At 41.8% G+C, this 22,901-nt stretch overlaps 1 protein-coding gene across 2 annotated transcripts in view; it reads left to right on the top strand.

Annotated features, from left to right (window-relative positions):
* NCKAP5 (NCK associated protein 5) overlaps positions 1 to 22,901 on the top strand; it is a 347,069-nt gene that overhangs the window by 151,311 nt on the left and 172,857 nt on the right. For both annotated transcript variants that reach the window (XM_033516045.1, XM_033516044.1), the window contains one exon: positions 1,375 to 1,434. In XM_033516045.1, the coding sequence (XP_033371936.1) occupies positions 1,375 to 1,434 (60 nt within the window). Of the gene's footprint in view, positions 1 to 1,374; positions 1,435 to 22,901 lie in introns of those variants that run through there.

Genomic DNA, 22,901 nt, shown 5'->3' with positions numbered 1-22,901 from the left:
GCACTGAAGCAGTGCAAAAATGCGAGGGGCTATTTCCAGCAGATGAACTAAATCCTTAAAATAGGATTAACCAGTTTTATAATTTGCCTGTGATAGTATCTGAGCAAGGAAGGTATGTGTCTTTTAGAAGATGCATTTAGGACACCTGTGTTAAGGCCCTCAATACTGGGCTAATACCAATTCTCAATTTTCCATAATTTTTCATATGTGCCAGAGAAGGTCTTGATATCATGCTGGAGAACACAAACACAATTTCTGCAGGGCTGTGGCTGTATCATCTTCAACTTTTGCTGATATTCAGTGGTTTTAGTCTCATCCCTGTTTGCTAATCTGATACCCACAGTTGTTGGCTGCATGGGGAATGCTGAGAGGTGGGGCGAGCACGTGGGGACAGGTGACAGAGACTCAGCTTAAATACCACATCTTCTGCTGAAATGGAGCGGAGGGACTGGTGAGTGACCCAGGCGTACCCTGAGCTGTGGCTGAGTGACAGGAGCTCTGTCATTCCACAGGAATTGGGCAGGCACATCCAGATTTTCCTCAGCAGCAATGGTTCCTGAGAAATAGTTTAAAGGCTGCTTTATTTTTCCTGCAAGCTTGTGACTAAAATACCACAGAGCAGTTAGTTTTCCATGCTGGAGTGACCCAGTCGATGATAGGAACATTTTCAGAGCCTGGGTCCTACTTCTGCCCTGGCTTGGCACCTTTGCAGGTTTTTGGGGGATGGACTTTCCCCAGGCCATACAATTGGAAATTATCTTTCCTTTTCTGTGTATGCTAATTAGTACTTTTCATTCCTTTCTTACAGATTTTCAGTGTACTTGAAAATGTGTTGTGGTTGCCAAATCCTTAATTAAACAAATTAATTATTAGTTGAGTCGAGCCAAACATTTGTGTAAGGGTTTTATATGAAAAAAGGCTAATTAAAAAAAAAAAAATCTAATAATTCAATAGTTGAAAAATGCATCACAGTGTGTTTATATATAGAATAGATGGTTTTAATTTCAATTTTATGCATATATTTATTGATGATGTAACAGCCTTCTGGCATGTGTTAATGTGGTGCAGAGTAAAGCTGATGTGCAGGTCTATAGGAAAATAAATAACACAATCTGATTTGCAGTCTGTTTCCATATCACCGGCATGATGAGCTGCTTTGTTGTTTGAATGAAGCAAATGATGTTTGGATTCAGCTGATTTATTGACAGCTCTGTCAAACTGCCACAAAATGAAACAGAAACACAGCCACGGAATACTGCGGGGGAGCACGGGGAGCTGCCGGGGGTTACCCCAGCCATGTGCAGGAATGCTGCCCCGATGGGGAAGCCAGTGGGGAATGAACTGCTATTCACAGGCTTTTCTTTCCTCAGGGAGAAGCTGTCTGTGGCTCGGCTGCAGCGGGAAGTTGCCCAGAGTAAGAGCGAAGGAGCCATGGTAAGCTGTGCCTGCTCACTGCTTTGCAATTCTTGTCTTACTGCCTCAGCACGTTTGGTCTGGCTGAAGGTGGTCACCAGAGAATCCAGGCTGTCTTGGACACAACAAAGGGTTGGCAATGATGTGTTCATAAATGTGAGGAAACCCGAGGCTTGGCTTCCTTGGAAAAGCCATGGTAGACAAAAGCTGCTTCATTTTTCTGCTGATGTGCCTTACTGGAATTAGAAGCAAGGCAAGCACAGAAAGGCAATTTCAGATCAAAAAGCAGTAGATTTACTTTCCTGTTGAATCTTAGCCAACCACAGAAAAATGAAAGAACACAAGCATGGAAGCTTAAAAAGCCCCTCAATCTGATAATTTTGTAAATCATGTAATGCTCCTTGTATCTTCATTTTTCATGTACCAATTCATGAGATTAGCCTTGTGAGCAAAAGATGAAATGGCAGATTTTTGGTTGACCACAAACCTCAATTTATAGAGTGCCTTATCTCTTCAAAACAATTTTCTTTAGGAGCCAACATGTGCTGAGTGTGCTTAATTACTTAATATCTGAGGAACTATTCCCATCTGTTAAGGAGTTTGTTTGTCCCTATGTTCAGATAAAATGTTTTAAGCTTCCATGAGATAAAGTAAACCTTCAAGCCCAAACTATCCCCTGGAACACACGTGGAAGTGCCACTGATCTGAGTGAGTTGCACAGTTGGCTGTGAAAGACTGGTGGTCCCATGTTTGTTTAACTCGGTGGGGAGCAGCTGTAGAAGGTCTCTGGGGAGGGGATGCGCTGTGGGTCCTTAACATCCCACCTGCCTCCAGTGAGTGCCATTTATAAACCCTTAGTGATTAATACAGCGAGGTGAGATGTGGAGGGACCTAAGTGACGGGTAGGAGAAACCAGCTCTGAGTTCATTGCTCTCACCACAGCCCCAGATGTGCCCAGCTCACTGGGGGGAGCCACTGCCCCCTCCCATCCCAAAACCACCCCAATGCTCCTGCCCTTGGGGTCCACAGCATGGCTGGGTTGGCCACAAGGAGACCTTGAGATGGGTGTTAAGCAGTTGGGAATCCTGGCCCATGGGTAATGTGTGTGAATGGGCACAGAAGTCCTGGAGGAACAGAGAAACAAACTTTTTTCAGGTAAAGTTTCAATCCAAGAGTCTGTGACTGAGATAAAACTCCTGCTGCCTCAGGGAGGAATTTTGCCTGAGGAAGAACGGCAAAGATCAGGCATTGGATTTGCAATTGCATTTTAGTTTTCAGTGTAAATAAATGTCAAAATCTGGGAAGAGCTGTTTATTCTATTTGAAATATTTCCTTTATTTTTTTAAAAGCTAACATTCCCTTGGAGGCAGAGCAGTAAAATAATATATTGAGTGTAAAATATACTTAGTAGGATAATCCAAGACTATATGGAATGAGCAATACTGATTAACCTTCTAGAGCTGGTAAGGCTTTTGGTATGTGCACCCACGGTGTGGTCTCTCTTGCCTGTCAGACATTTCTTATGTGTCTCGCTATGGGTTTCTGGATCACTTCTCTTTGCTAACCAGGGTGTAATTTTGTATAATTTGTTGAGAGGCCAAATGTTGTAACCCATTAGGAACTGACAGGTAGCTCTCCAGGGGTACAGTCATCCCCCAAGGTAAATGCCCTTCTTCCCCGAGGGGTAATATGCACAATTATCCTGCAACTGGAGCCAAGAGCGAGTGCGCCTGTCGAGACATTGCTTTGAAACAGTTGATTTATGGAAAGTTCTTTGTGTCTCAGAGCTCAGAGCTGGTGATTTTAATATGAAGCACAGCAGTCATTAATTAACATTAATGAACTCGCGGGTTGTGAGCGGTGTGAGAGCAGCAAGGGTCCAGGGGCTGGAGCATTTGAACCCAGGGGAGGCCAGGGATTAAGAAAGTCGCGTAGCTTGGTTCCCAGGGCGTGCAGCGAGGAGCCGGCTGCATACCCTGGGTCTGGAGCAAATACTTTCCAAACACTCAGCGAAATTTCGGCAAGGGATTCTGAAAAAGCAAGCCTTTGGCAAGCGGTGGGGTTCCCTCCCGAGCAGCACTAGCTGCCAGCAGCCTGCCCGCAGGGTGCCCGGCCCATGTGCTGCTCCTTTTGGTGTGATGGACATCCCCCAGGGCCAGCAGGCCAGGCAGGGCCACCAGCCAGCCACAGGGTGCCCGAGGGCCTGGCTGTGCTGTCACCGCCTGAGACTGGGATCAAAGCAGTGGCACCCCTGCAGACTCCCTGCCAGTGACAGGCCACAGCTTTATTTAATCACTAATTAGCTAATCGTCTTTACTCGCTCCCGTTTTCTTTTTGTTTGTTGTGCTGGTTAGATTGGCATGAAGGTTTTCATGGAACCAGCTCCTTCATTTGGGAAGGGCGCAGGTGGCAGCACATGGCACTTTTAGTGGCACCTCCAGTGCCTCGCTCGGTCTCGTGGAGAGCATTTCTTGTGTTGTGAAGCAAGGCAGGGAGCACAGGGAGCTGGCCTGCATCCTGGGAACTGTGCTGGGTATCAGACAAGCATTTGGCAGGATGGCACCTCCTGTAACACCCACTAGTGTTTTCTGCTTCTTTAAAAAGAAATTAGTTTGGGTTTTGCTGTCACGAGGGTAAGAGGTGACCGCTTTATGTAAAACATGCTCATTGTAAGGGAGAGCAGAGTCAGAGAGCAGAGAACGTGTGCCCTGTCCCTGTGTGTGCTGGAAGGATGTGGGGCAGTGAGTATTCCCTGTCCTTCCCACTTGGGCTCTCCCAGCACCAGGAACCGCTGCAAGGTGGACATGGACATAAAACCAGCGACTGGTAAACACAAAGCATGTGCTGTAGGAGCGGCTTACACTGCGGTGTCTGTGCATCCATAAACATCTGGTGAGTGATGATGGAAGGGATGGATACAAGGAGAGGTTTTCCTGATGAAAGATCAGTCAGTGTGTGCTGTGTGGTATCTGCTCCCCAAAGAACTGGGCTTTTGATATGTCCCAGAGTTACATTTTTCCTGACTGATTGGTTACTGAAAGGTACTAGAGAAGATGAAGACAAATTCAAGATAAATGTTTATCACCAAAACCATACAAGTAATCTTTCAATATGTTTTTTCCAAATGTTTATATGGAAAACCTGATACCTCATATATTGGGTTATGTGGATTTATGACTTGTGAATGGAATAATTCAGGCTGAATACCTGACAATTGCTAAAGTTTCTTTATTTGATGAATCAGTAAGCATATTGACTATTCACTATCAAAATGTGGTATTACTGGCAATCCATCCCCTGAAATGGGATCTCAGCAGTACTGAACCAGGATTGCTGTTTGGCTCTTCCTGTCACTCATGGTCTTTAATTTCATATTGTTCATGCTCACAATTTTCTTAGTCATGTCTCTTCTGACTCATCAGGTATGACTCTTTGCAAAGGAAATGGAGATGTTCAGTTCATCTGTGTACACTTCTCACTGCATTTGATGGGGACTGTGCAGGTGTCTGTAGTGACAGAGATCCCATTATTAAAATAAGCAGCTTTCAAAGCAAATCACAAGTTTATTTCAAAACATACTGAAGACTGAAAACCACGTTAGTCATCAAAGTATTTTTTATATCTTTGAAGTGCATGAATTTGCACCTTTGGACACAAAACATGACCAGGAAAAATGCTCATTTTTGTGAAATTTTCTTAGCAGTGAACTGTGCCAGGTTAGGAAATAAATGAGAAAAATGTTGCCGCATTTTACCAGGAGAGTTCTTGTGGCAGAGTAAGTGTTGTTTTATCAGAAACTAGTTAAAAAGCCTAAAATGAAAAAAAAGTACATACAATTACATTGTTTTTATAACTTGGAAAAGTTTAATCATTACCCAGAAGAATTTTTTACTTGATACCTTCATTTGTATCTGTGTTACACAGTTCTGTTAGTCAGTTCTTTCCATCCAAGGCCTTTAGTTCCACTCTGTTTTCCATTAGTTCAGTGGCCTGTAACCTACATAAAAGAGGTTGTAGCACTCTGGCAATTTAGCTGTGAAGGTTAAAGTGGGATGATATTGCCTTTTATATCTACATGGGTTTCACTTAGGGTGGGCCCTAGGCTCTGATTTACCATGTGTCCCGCTGCGTCTTTAAGTGATGCAAAGTGATTATCATGGGCTCTTCCTGGTACCCGTCTATTCCACACCTGCACCCTTTTGTTGAGAACACACCATGTTAAGTGAATGTGAGGTCCCCACTGAATAGGTTTCCACCCTCCGGTAATCCTTCTGCATTAGATTGATTTATGAATGTATCAGATTCTTTGTTAGCATGTAAACCACTAATTAATTTAAAGCTCTCTGTGGAAAAATTAAAGCCCTGGTTAAGGCTTTCAACAGGCTCAGATGGTGCTAATAATGGAAAAACAAGTTATATTAATGAGTTTTGATGCGATCAGCACAATTTTTGCTTTACAAACAGTTTTTGCAGTAAAACACTGGAGACTGCAAGTTTTTAAATAAAGAGTGGAAGAAATAAAAAAGAAAAGGCATAAAAAAACTCGCTGCGTCAGTAACATGTCCCATTATTAAAAGGAACTGAGTGACTTTCTGTGTGTTACAACTTTCTTAAATGTAACTGGTTTAGATATATGTAACAGCCTCTTCAAAAGCCACGGGAAGTGCAAACCACTCTTGTTTCCAGATTGCAACAGAAGTTGTAATCAGCTTTGAAAAGATCTGCCTCTTCTCATCAAGCGCTGCCAAACTGGAGTGTTCACATGGAGATGGATGTGTTGAAGTGCAGAAAAGGTCTTGACTGAAATTGCATTAAAGTCAGTTGAAAGTTTGACTGTATTCTCAGCTTTTCCAAGCTCCCAGGGGGTTTGTACGTAGTTTCACTCATTTGCTCTTTGCTCAACTTCAGGCTTTTAGCGTGGGTGCTAGTTTTTGGTGAGAAGAAAGAGCTCATACCCCAGCTTGATGGTGCTTTGTTGAGCTGAGTGAAACGAAGATAGAATGCAAAAATTGTATTTTTTTTGGTTTTGTAGGAAGTTGAAAATACAGTTAGAGAGGCAGCCTGTGAGTAGGAAATCTGTGCCTCTCCTGGGAGCTGCATTTACCTCTGTGGTGCTTGGCTCTTGCAGGGCACTGAGACTCAGGCCACCAGCCCGGCCCTGTGCTCAGCTCGGCAGCTGATGTTAATGCTGCCCCATTAATCAGCCAGCAGGGTCAGTGTGCTCAGAGCCCCAGCTCCCAGCATCTGCACTGCCTACCAGGTTTTTAGGGAGGAGGGGGAATGCTGAGGTTGCTCTCGATGGCAATTACAGATGGCAGCACAATGTCCTGCCATGAGCGCAGGCAGGCGCTCGCTGTCACCAGTGCGATGAATCCCTGCCATCCTCTCCAGCCGTGGGGAAGGTGCTGCTGCAGAAGCACCCGGGTCATTTAAAAATAGAGGATATTTAGTAATAAATGAAGTGTTAAAGATGAGATACAAAAGGTTAAATGTTCTTTCCCACCTTCTGGGTCTATACGTTCTATGAAAGCATCTATCTGTTCTTTAATTAGAAAGTAGCAGAGAGAGAGGGGCAAAGTAGCTGTTTTGAAATGTCTCATTGAATATTAAATATCCTACACCAGAAAGAAGCAATCTGACCCTTGTGATGCCCTCTCTGTGAAGCTGTGTATTTATGCACAGATAGCCCTGCTGTCTGGATCCCTTTTCTGAGAAACTTCATCATACAGAGCTCATGGAAACCCAGTGACATTAGTAGCAGCTTTAGCATCAATAATGATTATCGAAATTCTTTACAAGCCTGGTTTACTGCTCCTGGACCTCATTAGTTTTTCATACTTCATTAGGCCAAATGCCCTCATTCACAACTTTGCTGTTTTATCTTCAGGGGTTTTAAAATAAAACCTTATGTCCTGCGTACTTTTTGTTGTTTGCTCCAGTTTCCCAAATACGTGGATATTTTGCAATCCTGTGTTTTAAAGCTTTTATGAATTTTATTCTCCATCATTTAACCTGCCGACACTTTGGGCAGTCCCTTTCCAAGGGGAGGCTGATGGTCTCTGCTCGGAGCCCACCACAGCCGTGTGCCGGGGGATGAGCTGCAGAGTGCGTGCCCCGGGATCTCTGTGGAGAGCGATCCCGGGGGGCTCCCGGAGCACGGCCCCGTTCCCCGCTCCTCCCGTGCGCCAGGAGAGGGCACTGCAGCCACGGGAAAGCCGCCCTGGAATTGCCGAGGATGCGCTTGGAGGTCTCCATTCCAAAGGCAGCGCCGCGCCACCCGCTGCTCCGCTGGCTTTTGCCGTAATCGCCGGCACGGAAAGACCAGCGCTGTACCCACAGGAGCACAAACGAGCTTTTGCCCCCTCAGCTGGAACTCACCGAAGTGGTGCCTCTCTCTTCAGCAAGTGTTTAGTCAACGTAAAAAAACCCCACAAAAATAGTCAAACAGAATTATGTAAAAATCACTGAACACGGAAAAAAAAAATAATACAACATCAAAAAGCATTTATATAAGGTCTGAAAGTAAAACAGAGGCAATCTGTAGAAAGCATGTCATATAGGCTAAAGTGCCCTCCAGTAGAAATTGCCATTTATAGATAACAAAGGCAGGGGATGTGCAAGCACAGAAAGGGCACGGGCAGGCTGATAGCATCCATGGGTGTATGGAATATTGGAGTGGCAGTTGGCTCCAGCGTGAAGCAAATCCTGCTTTATGACTGGAAGCAGATGGAACCTGCTCTAGGCAATACCTCAGCGCCTAATGGGGATGATGCGCCCATGCACTAATAACACTGAATTGCAGACATTTTCATATCAAAGGTTAAGCTCTGCAATCCTCAGCTCCTCCAGGCAATGGCAGGAGTTGACTCGAGTAAGCCACACACTCGCTGGATTAATGTTTTTGCAAGGGTGACCTGAATAGGCCCACCAATCTGCACATTTCTGCTCTGGTTTTAGCTCATGCAAAAAAGGGATCCCAGGTAAGACTGAATTAGTCACAACATCTAAGATGAGGAAGAGGAAAGGTGTGCACTGGACCAACAGTGTTAATTTTATGCAAACTAGGAAGGTAAATTTATACAGATTAATGGTAGTGAAATGGCTGTGGTGTACTTGGTGTTGCAACTTTGCTCTTGAAGTACCTGGGGAAATTAGTGTGTTACAAGAAGTAAAAGAAGTTGCTAGATTTTTGTTGGGCTTGGTTTGTTTGGTTTATTTTTTGGTCAGCAGTTAAACTATTACTGTAGAATTTATAATACCAGCAATTGCTTCTGTAATAGGTGTGTTTCCATTGTTAATTTGGGGAACAGAGAAAAATTCATTAATTTATTTTCTTAAGACTTCTTTTAATTATTTTTTTTTTAATTAAAACTTTAGATTTTTTTTTTTTTAACCCTGCACAGGGCAGAAAAGGTTACCAGGAGGGGAGTGAAATTTTCTTTATAAGGAAGGACAAGATTTGCTCAACAAGGGTCGCTCAGTTGTGCTGCTTCCATTAATTTCCCATTTATTTAAATTCATGCAGTGTTCTTGGAGCTTGTTCTGTGAAGTCAGAGCTGACCCTTGGATGGGTCAGCTCAAGCAGAGCTTTAAATTGCATGTGAGAGTACAAACTCCTTACTGCAACAAGTCTTTGTTCAGCATCCAGCCCATGGATGATCCATAACTGCTCCACAGCACCAAGAGAGCAGGGTAAGGTTCTGCTGGCTTCTCAGCTCCCTCTGGGCAGTGACACAACATAGGTATATAGAAAATAATCTGTTGAGGGTGAATGAAAGAGAGACAGCAGAAACTGGGGAAAACTCTTGGCCCATTTCTGACCACTGAACACGCTGCAGGTAGACAGGAATTTACAGCTCATCTGAAAAAGATTTGAACTTTATGTTATGGACAATATTTTTTGTGCTATGAAGTCCCATGAGATTTTTCGTTGTTTCTCTCATAATCACATGTGTCTGCAACTTCTCTCCAAGATTTAAAAGAAATATTAAAGCATAGTAAGGAAGTAGTGTCTTCCTGTACTGAACCTATTTAGCTTTGTACAGATTCATTTAATTTGGGCAACTGTGATTCTTCCTGTCCTTTCCCTCCAAACTCCAGTTCTCATAAACTTTAGTTCAGTTTTTGCTTTGTCAGGAATTTGCTTTTCCATACTTTCTGTTTGTTTTGGCTCCATGTCCATTGCATTGTGATAAGGCATCTTTTGATATTCTACGGGACCTTTCATAATGAAGATCTCATGACACAGTTTTCCAAGTCTGGAACTGGTGATCAGACTTGCTTGCATGTCCTGCAAGAGGAGACTGTCTAGACTGTGGGAATGACTGGGATGTTTGGATTGTGTTATTTCCATACCGCTTGGCATGATGCACTCTGTAGTTAGTTCGGAAATTAATGAAAGTGCCAGGCCTGGTACAGGGCCTTACCTGGCTGTGAAGTGGCTTTTCTTCCTTCTCCAAACTACATGGAAAAGTTGTGCTTTCCATGTAGTACCTTGCTGTGTGACTGTAAACAAGGTGCTTACCAGGTGCTTAAAATCCCTCTTCACTACATTAATTAATGGTCGTGTTCTGTAACTTTGGTGTCCTACAGGGCCTGTAATTACCTTTACCACCTAAATCCTTTATAATCTTGGAAAAAAAAATAATTTCTGATCTAAATAACTAATTTGTAAAACCAGCTTTGTTCTGTCTGTTCTGCTGTTTGTCTGTTTTCCTGTATAGGTAGTGAACTCTTTGGGGAAGAGGTAGGGTCTTCTAAATAGTGCTGATTGATGCTTGGATCCTGGAGTGCTGGTGTGCCATGAACTGTCACAGCCCAGGGGCTTGGAATGAATAGTGAGAGGGGATTTGGCTCAGTGTGTGCAGTTCACACAACTGTCATTGTGTAATTACATCTTTATGATGCACATTTGTGATTGGCATCCATGGTGACATTGCTTATTTAGAAATACTTTTTGAGTGTTGGGGAAAAATCATTATCTCTTGGGAACATCCTGTTCCTGGTGGTAAGTATTAAAAAGTGCCCTGTGGCAGTGGCTGGCACAGTTTTCCATTTAAGAAACTTTTTCCATGGATGTCTCTAGAGGAGCAGGTCAGAATTTCCAGGTGCTTGTTGGAAATCTTGAGTTTTGAACTACTTCCTGATGTGATTCATAATTAACCACCTCAAAAGGGAAAACTTGTGATGTAGGAGATATCGTCAGAAAACACATGCACTAAGTGAGAAGCTGAACATTAATTTCATACTAAAACTAGACTTTGAGAGTTGCCAGCTCTCATAGTCTAAATGCAGGTTTCCAGAGCTTGTATCTTCCATCAGTGGATAAGGGAAATCTGTTCACAAATGGGAGGAGATAAGTGGAAGTCAAGGTGTGAAGACTTCATGTGATCTAACACACATCAGAAGGAAGAGCTTGAGAAGGAGCATGAGCAGGTGAGCCAAAATACTCTTGTGAACCGCAAGAAACAAGAATATCAGCTCTGAAAATGTGCTTAATGTGTAAAGGGAGACAGGAAGGAAAAACTTTTCTTAGTTTTGCTGTGTCCATGTAGCTACTGGCTTACAGCTAGATGCCTGGGCAGGAGCAGGACCAGCAGTACTCGGTGGCATTGGTCCCCATAAACTCACAGCAGCTGAAGCTGAACCAAACCCTGTGCACCTGATTCCCAGGAACACAGCTCTGCTTGTGTGGTTACTTTTTAGTGTGGGTGGTTCTTTTCAGCCCCATTTAGACAAGTTTGTTCATAATTCTCCTGTATTGAATTTGATGTCAAACTTGATGGCTTGAGTGAGTGACAGGAGTTGTTTGTTTTAGTAATGTATTGCAGGAGTCCCTAGAAGCACTGGGGAAGAGCAAATTTCCTGTCCTGCAAATGTGCAGCAGAATTTATTTCTTGCCAAAATTTAAAGACTATGTAATTGCAAAGAGTTTGGTAACCCATTCTTCATATTCCTTATGCCCAGTGGGCTGTACCCAAACTGGCATGGCTGGGGTTCAGGAAATCTCTAAAGCCTCGCTGAGCTGCCCTGATTCAGGGCAAAGGGGTCACTCTCCTCCTTTTAAACTTTCTGCCTCAGTGCAAGACAAGGGAGCTACATGTGGAAATTATCTGAAAATTTAGCGTGCTGGCCAAAACATACTAAAAAAAACCTCAGAATGGCTCTCCTGACTCCTGTTTCAGTGCTCTACATGGTAGAAAATGTTCATGGAAAGTCCTGAGTTTTAATTATGTGATAATGTGTTTTATTGTCCAGGAGCAGAACTTCTGCTCAGTCTAATAGCTGCTGATTTTTTTCAACTAAGTGCTGGGGGTGGAAGTGGCAGAAGAAGGCAGAGCTGGACTTCTTGGTTCTAGTAGTTAGAATTTTCTGTAGAAAAAGATACATATTTACAGGAATATCAAGCTGACACTTAAAATTGTCAACACTCACTATTAAGTTGCAAAAAACCAGATTTTTTTTTATGTCTTAAATGAGATGTGTATGTGACTACATGAAATTAATAGATGAGGATAAACTCAGGTTAAATACAATAAAACAGATATATCCTGAATAAAAAGATTAATGTGGTCATGAAGACCAGAGAAGTGTCAGAGTTCTTATATCTGTTTCTGACCTTCGGCTGTACAAGTGTGTCCAGGCTATTTGTTCTAGTAAGGAAGGGGACTAAAGGAGAAGAGCCTCTAAAGGCTGGCACTTAGAGCTGAGCTGAATTTGGTCTCTGCAAACACAAACAGAAATTCAAATGGACTTATTACTAAACAGTGATAGTGCAAAATTATATCAGGTGGAGAGAAAGTATTTTACTTATTTCATTTTGACCAGCGAATGAAATAAAAACTGCATAAAAAATTATCATTTTCTTTTTCATGTTCTGCCAGGTACCAGACTTTCAAACTCAGGCTGGCCCCTGAAAGTTGAGTCAGTTCTTGTGTGTATTGTCAGCACTAATAAAGATTTTGTAGTGGCAGCTCTGTTAAAAATACCATAGAAGATGTGCCAGCTAACAGAAAAACCACAGCATTTCCCTGCTGCCTCTGGCAGTGCCTGCAGTGCTAGAGGGGTAAATATGGAAAACAGACACATTTGTCAGAAAACTAAAGCAGTAGGACTCTTGAATCCATGCAAGGAACAGCTGAGTAAATAAGGCACCTTTTTCTGCAGTTGCCACCACACTTACCAACCATAAATGGACTCTACAAGTGGACACAGAAAAGCTGTAATAAGATCTGACATGTTCATGAGGAATGCTGTAAAGAGCCTGAGGAAAAGAAATGATGTATGGAAAGGCAGCAGGAAAGTAATGGTGCCAGAGGTGTTGAATGTGTCAGCTGAAAAAGGCAAATAGAAGGGTGTGTGTGAAAGTGAAAACATGGGTATATCCCAGATCTGTGGGGGTCTGATGGCACTGCAGCCTGTTCTGAGCCACATCTCATGACTGGCATGATTAAGTTCTACTTCTCTCATCCTCATAAATTCTCTTTAACCTTAGACCTATTTCAGTTAACTCCTTGGCATCCTATTTACTAGCAGGAAATGCAAACACATTAATGAGAAATGCAGAAAGTGAGGAAGCCCTAACACTCCTCAGCATCAGGGCAAAAAAACACATACTAGCCTAGCCTGTGAGTAAATCCCAGAGCTCCCTGGAGCACCAGAGTTCCACTGACCAATCCATTAAAGCCAAATAATGCTCTCAGAAATGTGTTTTTTCCTGGTGCTTATCCTGTGTTTATCCTGCTGCCTTAAGTCCTATCTCAGTAACACAGATCCAAGCGGGAAACGCTTGATTCAGTCCCTTGCCCATTTGTTCTGTGAGCATTCAGACCCTTAGAAAAGAAACCATTTATATCATCTAAAGGCCATGTTGGTCAGTGATAGAGGAGGCAGGCACACAGGCACTGCAGATAAGCAGGAGGCATTTAGGATGTGGCTGTGTCCCTGCTGGGGGTGACTGTCACCCCGGCTGAGTGGGCTGGGATTATGCTGCTGCTCCATCCTCTGTTCACTGCACCACCCGCCAGGTTACTTCAAATCCCTGCTGGGGGCTCAGTTTAGCCTTGCCTTGTTCCTGTGCTGAGCCTCAGGCAATTCTCTGCTGAGTGGAGAGGCTGGTGGGCTCCAGCTGCCCATCAGGAGGATCAGTTTGGGCAGTGACCTTGGCTACCAGCACAGCTGGATCCAGAGGAAACCTGGTGGCTGCTCTGGGGCTGTGTGCCCCTCACTGCACACTTCAGAGATGTAGCAGTCAGTGCTGCACTGCTTCATGTGGGTTCCACAGGTTAAAATCCATACCAGGTGTACAAGTGTAGCACAGTGACACGTCACCTTTCCTTGACTTTTTTACCTGTCTGCCCTTGCACAAATTCTGTTTTATTTCTGCTGGGCACTATTCCACTGTAACAAGTCCTTTTAAACAGAGAGGCATCAGTGTTTGAGAAATCAAAGTCCAGCATGACTATGAATTCATAGTCTTCCATTCACTTCTTTCTCCCTACTCTGTCTGGCCTTCATAGCCATTTACAAGAATGCAAAAAATAATGTTCTGTGGTAATGTTTACATAGTGGCTTATCAAAATATTATTACCTGGTTAAAAAGGAATTTAAATAAATCTGCTGAGTCTGAGCTGACCATTCTTTGGCACAGGTCATGCAATTATCTTCTATAGACACTCCAAACTATGAAGACAGAACTTGGAAAATGCCTAACTTTTTATAAAAACTTTTGTAAATCTTAGATGTGGGTTATTCTGTTTTTCAAGAATTGTCTTCACTCCTTCCTCCTGAAGTCTATGAAAGTCTAGGCTGAAATTTCCCCCAAACTGACAGCAGGTACCTGTTACTTAGGTACAAAAGAAACCAGTGTCACATCAAAAATTAAATGTAGTGTCAGCAAGTGCAAGTGTGAAAATTACCCTAAACCCTGTGGCCTAAGGCTCATCTCATGCACCTACAAGTTGTTGCTATAGATCACAAAAAGTCCAAAGAACTTTTAATGTACTTAAGAGAACATCATATAAATGCTCCATACAAATCTTCTGGCCCCTGCTGCAAGACTTCTGATCCAAGAAAGAGTTTCTGCTTGCCAAATAGAGACAATATCCCATGAGATCAAGCTTATTCTTTAACCTTGCTCCTTCTTGGATCATTTACTTCTTGTCTTTGGGTTCATTTATTCCTTATATCTGTGAGTATGGGGTTTGTTCCACGGCCTGTTTGTTCAAATAAATCCACTAGAAAGGGGCTGAGAGGCTTGCAGTCTATCATCAGTAGAACATTCAGCTCTGATCTCACAGTCTGTGAAGTATTTATGCGTGTAAATGCAGGCTATACCTGTTTTATAGCTAATGCTTTGGTGCCAGTTTTATTTATTCACAGATAGAGTTTTGTTCTTATGAAAAACTCAAGTTCCAAAACCTCAGTTCTATTTCTGTGAGCTGGAGCTTTTGTTTTGCCAGACAACATTTTACCTTGTGTTTTCTGCATTGCTATGTTGCTATCCCTTCAGGAAATGTTCAAGAATTGCAGATCTGGTAGAAAATTGTAGGAGAATCAAACAACTGACACTTTGCTGGCCCAGGTGGGTTTGCTCTTGCAAGTTGTTCTCTACACACACTCTTTTGTGCTGTTTTATGGTTCAAACACCGTTATTGTAAACTTTCTGGAATCAAACAAGTGGGAAACACAAACAGACACTGGGGACTTTTGCTCGTTTGCAACTGAATTAGACAAGGCTCTTTGTAAACAATTTACCTTGGTTATAAATCTTTGTTTCTGGTATGAAAACCCAAACAAACAGCTTTATGCCTAGTTAGAAATCTTAATGTAGTGCAAGTCACCTTGCCACAAAAAACATGTAGCAAAGGGCTTGAAATTATAATTAGCCATTGTAATCTAAGATGTTTCAGGAATTTTTTTCCACCTTGTATTACTTAGCAGTTCTACTGTTTCTAATTTTGGTATTGACAGAGTTTTTTACTTCACACTTTTGAATACTAGGTATTCATATAGATTATATCTATCTTAATAGAGTTAGCAAGTTCTTATTTGAACTTGAAAAACATTTCATTATGTTTAATTTAGAGAAATGAGATTTCTTTAATTGCTGTCTGTAGAAGCTATTAGAAGCTCAATTACATTTGCAAATTCATTTTTAAAAGTGTTATCATTTAAAGATTACTAATTAAAAAAAAATAAAATCATGACCTGACTGTGGGACATTCAAGTTCTCTAATAGTATTCTCTCTACACCCCTCCAACTATAAGAAAATAATATTTAAAATGGAGAAATGAATTATGCTAAGAACTGAAGCAAGTCTTCAAAATTGGGCTATCGATTCTGAATTTTAATAAAGAGCAACAGTTTTATTAGGGAGACAAGATTTTCAAAATAGATATTTCTTGCCTACATTCCACTCTGCAAGCATGACTCAGAGAGGAGCTTTAAGAAGCCGAGGGAATGATGGGGTTCAGGTGTATGAAGCCTACCTGTGCACATCCTGCTGCCAGGGGCTCTGTGTCTGCAGCTGTGTCTCCAGGACAGGCACTGAAACAGGTCCAAAGTCTTCAGTCTGTTAATTGCTACAAGGCTATGAGGGGGATTTTTTGCTATTTAATTTATTTTCCTAAGATGACTCTGATATTTTGTGGCCTGTCACTGGGTGATTCACAGAAATGAAGAGTTGCTGAGCAGTCAGAGCTCCCTTTTGGAGCATTGGCTGTTCACCACAGCTCCTGGAGGGGATGGGCACACGGTGGTTCTCACTATCCAGCTCTGAGCCAAAAGGTTTTATGAGTTATTTAATTTTTTTCCCTTGTAAAATAAATGTTATCACAACTCCAACTATATATACAGTACTGCTGGTGTAATAGCCTGCCTAATTCAGATTAATTGTAGGCTTGCAATGATAAAGGAGCTTCAGCACAGCAGTTATTCTGTCGCACAGATGCAATTAAAACCATATCAATGCAGTATAAATAATGCTAAATTAAGTTGCTGTCCTTCCACATGGTGGCAATTTTGAGCTAGTGCACAATGAAAGCTAGCATCTTATTTAGTTCAGAGGGAGTAACTACACCAAGAAACAGTTCCTAATTTCCTCGAATGGCTCTAGAGCAGTGTTATCATCCAACAATATAAAGTATGTAAATTACTGTCACCAAAATATCACTAATAATAATAATAATGAGAATTTACTGTTTTGTAATTCATCTTAGAGGCATGAAAAGTTTAAGGTTTACATCTGAAAGTCATGGGATACGTGTGCTAGTCTGAGATGAAGCCAAAGAGACAGATGTGTTAGCATGTAGAAATTTCATCATGGAAAATGAGTGATTTGCTTCAACTTACTTAATTTTAACTGGTTTCAAGACATTTTTAGAAAATTCTAAACCAAATTATTTAGTGTCAGTTAGATTTTCCTCTGTTTTTTTGGGCAGCCTGTCATTTTGGGAGCAGAATGCTGTTCTCAAGAACCATCATTTTTTTCTTACTGGTAAGAAAAACTAGAAGATACCAGCCTAAAATTAGGATAGCGCTTTTTATACTATTTATATCTTACTGTTGCAAAGCTGTAGCAGGAATAAGTTTAAAAGAAATGGTTACATCATAAAATAATTGGGGAAAAAAGTAGAGGCTTAATATAAACCAAAGACATTTCTTCTGTAGCCTCTGTAGTACGAATCTGTCAGGTGAAAGGTGAAATGAAAAAATTTGTTTTGATTGCAAAGCAGCCACACAACCTCACCATTAACTTATTTTGAAGAGAAGTGGAAGTAAAGCTTCCTCTCTCTCCATGAACCCTCCCAGTGTTTATGTTATTGCTGTTCTTACCTCAGTGCTTCAGTGTGCTTTAAATACACCTGTAACTTCATCCCTGGGAAGGCTTTGGGTGTTCAAGTGTATTTGTCAGTATTCCCAGTGTGGCTGGAAAAGGTAATGAGGGACAAAGGCATATTAACTGTCACTGTTGGAAAGCCCTGCTCTCAATAGCTGGTTAATTTAATAACTCTTTCTTCAGTAAATGATTCAGCTGTAAGCAGCCTGTAAAAATTGTAATAAGCACAATAAGCAGTGCACTTCTTTTCTCCCCATTCTTTGGGGGATTTTTTTTCCTGCTGACAAAGTCCACTACAAGGAATGCTGCAATGTTCTGCAAAGTTGTTTGTCAGTGCCTGGGTTTATTTTTGCAGAGAAGTATTGATTACAGAATGAGAAACATTTGGTTTAACAGGGATCGATGAGTAGCAAACAAAGGACACTGAAGTTTGACTCATTTTAATTTGAACGAAAATACAGTACCCACTGCAATTCTAATATGCTCTCTGGTTTTTAATCACATTTATTTCCTGTCATTTGTGAGTGGAATAGGTTTAGATAGAGAACTTTAATATCCTGTGTGCTGGATTTGGGACCAGGTTGCACATGAGGAGTTTTTGGGGGGAGCACTGGGCTTTGCAGGAGGGGGACAAGCAGGTGCACCTGCCCCTGGAGAGGTGAAACTCTCACCAAAGAGATTCCACCCACCCACTGTATCAGAGAGATGAGGATGAACCACCTTGGACTCCTTGATTTGTTTGATTTGCAAGGCCTGAACACAAGCTCTCACAAAATACCTGTAGCACAGAGAACATTTGTACTTCCCTTTCCGCAGCTGCATGGGCATTGAGCAGCAGGTGTATTTTGTGGCACTTGAACAAATACCATTTAATCATCAGACATTTTGTTGGGAGAATTAAATATTCATTGCATTAGAAAGAATGAGTTACTTTGTAAAACCAACTGGGAGACCGAGTTGCAAATTCCAGTTTCTATTGCAATTAATATTTCATAATTAATTATTGAAAGATGGAACTGCTTCACCATCCCTGTCTCATCTCTTGTCCCAGGCTGTTCTATGGCTCCTGCCTGCAGCAGTCTTTCAAAAGGGCATACAAGGGTGCTAAAATAGTCATCTTGAATACTTTGAATGTGCATATTTATTCACAAGAGTGTTGGGCATTGGCTTGCTGGAATAACTAATTTTAGTATGCTTCTAGTAGCTGCTATTTGTTTGCTTCAGTTCAGTTGTCATTGTTGTCTACTCTGTGGCTACATTCTCCCTGGCTCGTGGGATGTTGTGTTGTAAACCAGGCTATGAGTCTGTTAAATGATGACTTTTATGGCAAGGTATCAGAGGCATGGCATCAGAAAATGCATTAAAAATAAATGCATAAAGACTCAGTTTGGGTTAGCAATGACTTAATGGTACTTCAAACTCTAAACCAAAAAATATTTTAATCTTTTCTTCCCATCATTTAAATTCATTGCCAAGTATCTGTTTGAAATCAATATTAATTACACAGAAATTGTGACCCTCTTTAGCAAATGCTTTAAAGTAGTTGTTAAAAATTTAATGTGAAGGTTATTAGCCTGATTTTGGGCAACATTAAGCCTGTGCTAAATATTCTCCTGTAGACTTTTTTTGACAAAATATTAGTCCCATGTTGGCATAATTAGCAGCACCATAGTAAACCCTTCCTTACAGTGCACAGGGGAAGCAAAGGACTAATTCAGGACTGGAGGATCCTTATTTCTACTTAATCAGTAGCTCCTTCCCCTACTTATATTATAACCTTAATGATAAGATTGCATGTGTGCCCCTCTTAAGACATTTTTGATATTTGAACTAATCAGTCAGGTTATATCTCGCTGTTCTGAAGAGTTGCTTTTCACAAGACCCAAGGATAAGCTAAGCAGAAGGAGGAGGGAGCAGTTCCTAATGGAAATGTTGGGCTGTCTCTGATGGAGAGCAATGTACAGCCTGTGTGGTGTGTGTGTACCCCACACCCCTAATTCTTCACTTGCAGTCATCTTTAGTGCTAAATCTTGACACACAGCCATGGATTTCTTCAATAAATAGATAAAATTATTGATTATGTTGCCATGATGTTTTTATGCAAAAGATAAATTAAATTGCCCTAAACCAGGACACAAGTTAAAAAAGAAAATGCTCCCATGTGGCAGACTGACCTCAGCCTTGGGTCTGCTTTGCTTCTGCTCCCCACCCTCAGCAGGACCTAGGGGAACAAAAATATTACAAAATGTTCATACACCATGATAAAGACAGAGATGGAGAGGTTTGGAATGAGAAATCTGCTTGAGTTACTGAAATGCTTGACACTCATGAGGAGAAAAGACCAAGTACTTCTCTGAGAAGTATTTTCATGAAGCTGGTCTTGCCATTCTGATGGGACATTTGATGATTTTACCAGCAGTAACAGGTAAAGGAAGTACAACTCCAGCTCCCTGACTTGGAAGGCTTTAGCATCATCCATATCTAGATTTAAAGTCAACAATGAAATAGCCCTGAAATGAAAAAGAAGACATCAGCATTTCCATGTCAAACCTTGCCACACATTCCCTCTGTGTGCTGGTGTCAGGCTGTTCAGAAGCAAAGGAGCTGTTGTGCATCACTCACCCCACAGCACCACGTGCTGCTGCCACCTGCCCCATCCAGACCTGTGCTTGCTCAACAGACCAGGCTTTTGCACTTTGGTAGGAGTGAAAGAAGTGGGTGCTGGCATTTGTGACACATCCCAAGGTATTTAAGGGTGACACAAACGGCTGAGCTCCTCTTGGGGACACTTGAGTGGCTGCACAGGATTAGTCCTTACACTGATAGCACAGCTATCAAGCAGTAACCCTGAGATTAAATGGTGTCTCTTGGGCTGTTCATGGAGTACTGAGGAACAAATCAAATTTTTCTGTCAAACACATGCATTACTTCCAGTCTAGTTATAAATAGCTTGCATGTGTTTTGTTTTGATCGTGAGTAGCTCAGATTGGATTCCTTCCTTAACTTTTAGAAGATGACTTAACATGTGGTACATGTCCCTGCCTGGATGAGGAATGAAACATTTTGACACGAACATTTCTACAGCTACACAAAAAGGAGCTTGCTGAAGTGCAGGCGCTGGCTCAGGAGAATAATGAGCAACCTGTGAAACTTTGTTCCATGTTAAAATATTCCTGTACTTGCACAAAAGTATCAGTAGAGTTTGCTAACACTGTCTTTCACTCTAGTTTGTTCACATGAATTTTTTGTCTGTTTGGAAAGTTATCAGGAATTTGACTGGGTGATGTGATGAAAGTCAGGCTCTCTGGGGAGCCTGAAAAGGGGAAGCAAGAATCAAGTAAAGGTTATGCTTCTAAGAAGGGAAGGGTACAGCTGTGCTGCAAAAGGCAAGGAGAGGATGCAGGGAAAAATAGTTTAAGCAGAGCTCGTGGAGAGAAGAATCTGCAATTAAAGAGGAATTGGCAAGTGGGAATACATAACTTCATTGGAAGATGGCAATGATTTTTCTAGTGTTAAAATGAACTGAAGCATTTCACATGATACTTTTTTTTTTATTCAACCTTTTCTTCACATAGCATGCTAATTCTATTTCTTTCTATTAGGCTTATATTCATTATAAAACCTTTAACCAGTTCTGTTTATTTCTTCTCACACATCTTTTTTTTTTTTGCACAGGAATAAAGTGGGGTTAGCACAGAGGAGCTTATGAAGTGCGTTATGTCAGCACAAAATTCCTGCAAAGTTCAGGGATATGTTTTCCAGAAGACAAAAAAATCTAAAAAAAAATCTGTTTAATCCTTGCCTTTCTGTATGTTAGGCTCACTTCTCTCTTCTGACACTTCATTATGGATTTTCTGTGTTTGAATAAAAATCTAGTTCTCTTTTCTGGTGGATAAGGTCACTGCTGCTGAGAGCTACTTTCTGTGTGTAGTGTACTTGAGTGTTTTGTGTCCTGCAGACTGAAAACTTCCCAAGTGTGGGTGGTCTCTTACACCTTTTTCCCCCCACTTCACATTACTTATTGCCTGTGATCTGGCTGAAAGCAGATCTGCTTTCTGCCTGCAAGAAATGGCAGAAGTGTGCAAGGTTTCCAATAAAGTCTTGTGAAGAATCTCGGCAGTGAGGGCTGATGGTGTTCTCACTGTCCTGTGGGCAAGTCTTGGCCCTATTCATACAGGAGGGTTTTGGTAGCTGGGAAGAGAACCCAGAATCTCAGGGCCATAGATCAGTGCTGCTGTTTCTGGTCTTGTAACCTTGTGACTGGTTTGTTGTTCATCCCTAAAACTGAATGGAGCAGGAGTTTGGTTCAGCAACAGTACGTGCTCATATAACTAATAATTCTTGCCTGTGAGGTGGCTGAATTGGAACTGGACATTTATGCTCATTCCAAAAGTTCCTAATATTTAGGGATTTAATTCCTGAAATGTTATTGTTGTTGTAATGCACATTTGTTGCTCATTTAAGAGTACTTTTCTTAAGGTAATTCCTACATTTTTTCTTAAGAATAAAGTCCCCCATGTGGATGTGCCGATCTTTTCATGCAGAATATAACATAGCATTCCCCATGTGAATAGAAGGAGAAAATGGCAGCACCAGCATTCTCTGACCCATCAGCAAGAGGTAAATGAAACCTAGAAATAGCTAGGACAGCTCTTTGATGTGTAGGGAGAAGTCTGGGTTTGTGATCTGTGCTGTCTATGCAGTTCTCTTCCCGAAGGTGTGGGTTTGTGATGAGCAGGAGTGTGACCGTGCCTGTAGATACAGCACAGTCCTGCAGGACAGGCAGTGGAGCTGTGAGCAACCTGCAGAACACCTTGGGAGTGAGATGGAGAACAGGAGACTCGTCTGCTTTTTAGAGTGTCACATTTTTGTCTGTCCTACCCATGGAGATCTGGCTTTGTACACAATGTAGGAAGATTTGTTTGAGGACCAGCGCATGGTGAGCGCATAGCAGACATGCAGAGGTAGTTGCTATATCAGAATAAGATCATTGTGGATGTTGTGATGCTGAATAAGCCTTGAAGGCATGGCTGAATCTCTGGTTTACTGTCCATTGTTGTAGTTAAGATTTCCTGTATCAGATAGCCCAGGCACAGCTTGGGTCAGCTTGGCCACTCAGGTGTTCACAGTAGCAGCTGAGTTTCCTACAAGGTGGCTTCTCAGTTCCTGTAGGAACAGCTGCATATTTGGTTTTTATTCAGTTTCTGTAGACAACAGTATCTTCTGAAAGTTTTTCTAAAGTCCTAGGCGGTGGTTATATATTTCTTTTATGTCATTTTCCTTGTTACCCACTGGCTTGGGAGGTCCCAGATGTCCCTTTAGCAGCAGTGACGCTTCCCTATAAGAGAAGATGCTGACAGCATTCAGCAAGAGTTCCTGGAGCCAGGAGCATTTTGAAGTTGGCATTGATGGGATCTAAGCTGGAGCAATAGTGACTGCTGTGAATATTCTTCCCCTATCATTAGCCTGAGTTATCCTCTGTGAGCCTACTGCTGTCTGTCTTCTGCCTGGTGCTGAACTCTCTGCTCTCCCTCCTGTGCCAGAAAGCGAGGATTACTCAGCACCTGGCAGGAATGGCTGTGTAACACTAAGGATAGTCATTAGATAATTTAGTTAGAACAATGTATTTATTTGCCAGTAATTTGTTTC

The sequence above is a fragment of the Parus major genome, chromosome 7 (genome assembly GCF_001522545.3).
Source record: "Parus major isolate Abel chromosome 7, Parus_major1.1, whole genome shotgun sequence".
Classification (NCBI taxonomy): domain Eukaryota; kingdom Metazoa; phylum Chordata; class Aves; order Passeriformes; family Paridae; genus Parus; species Parus major.
Note: the sequence above shows the minus strand (reverse complement) of the source record. Positions and strands in the feature narration are given on the sequence as shown.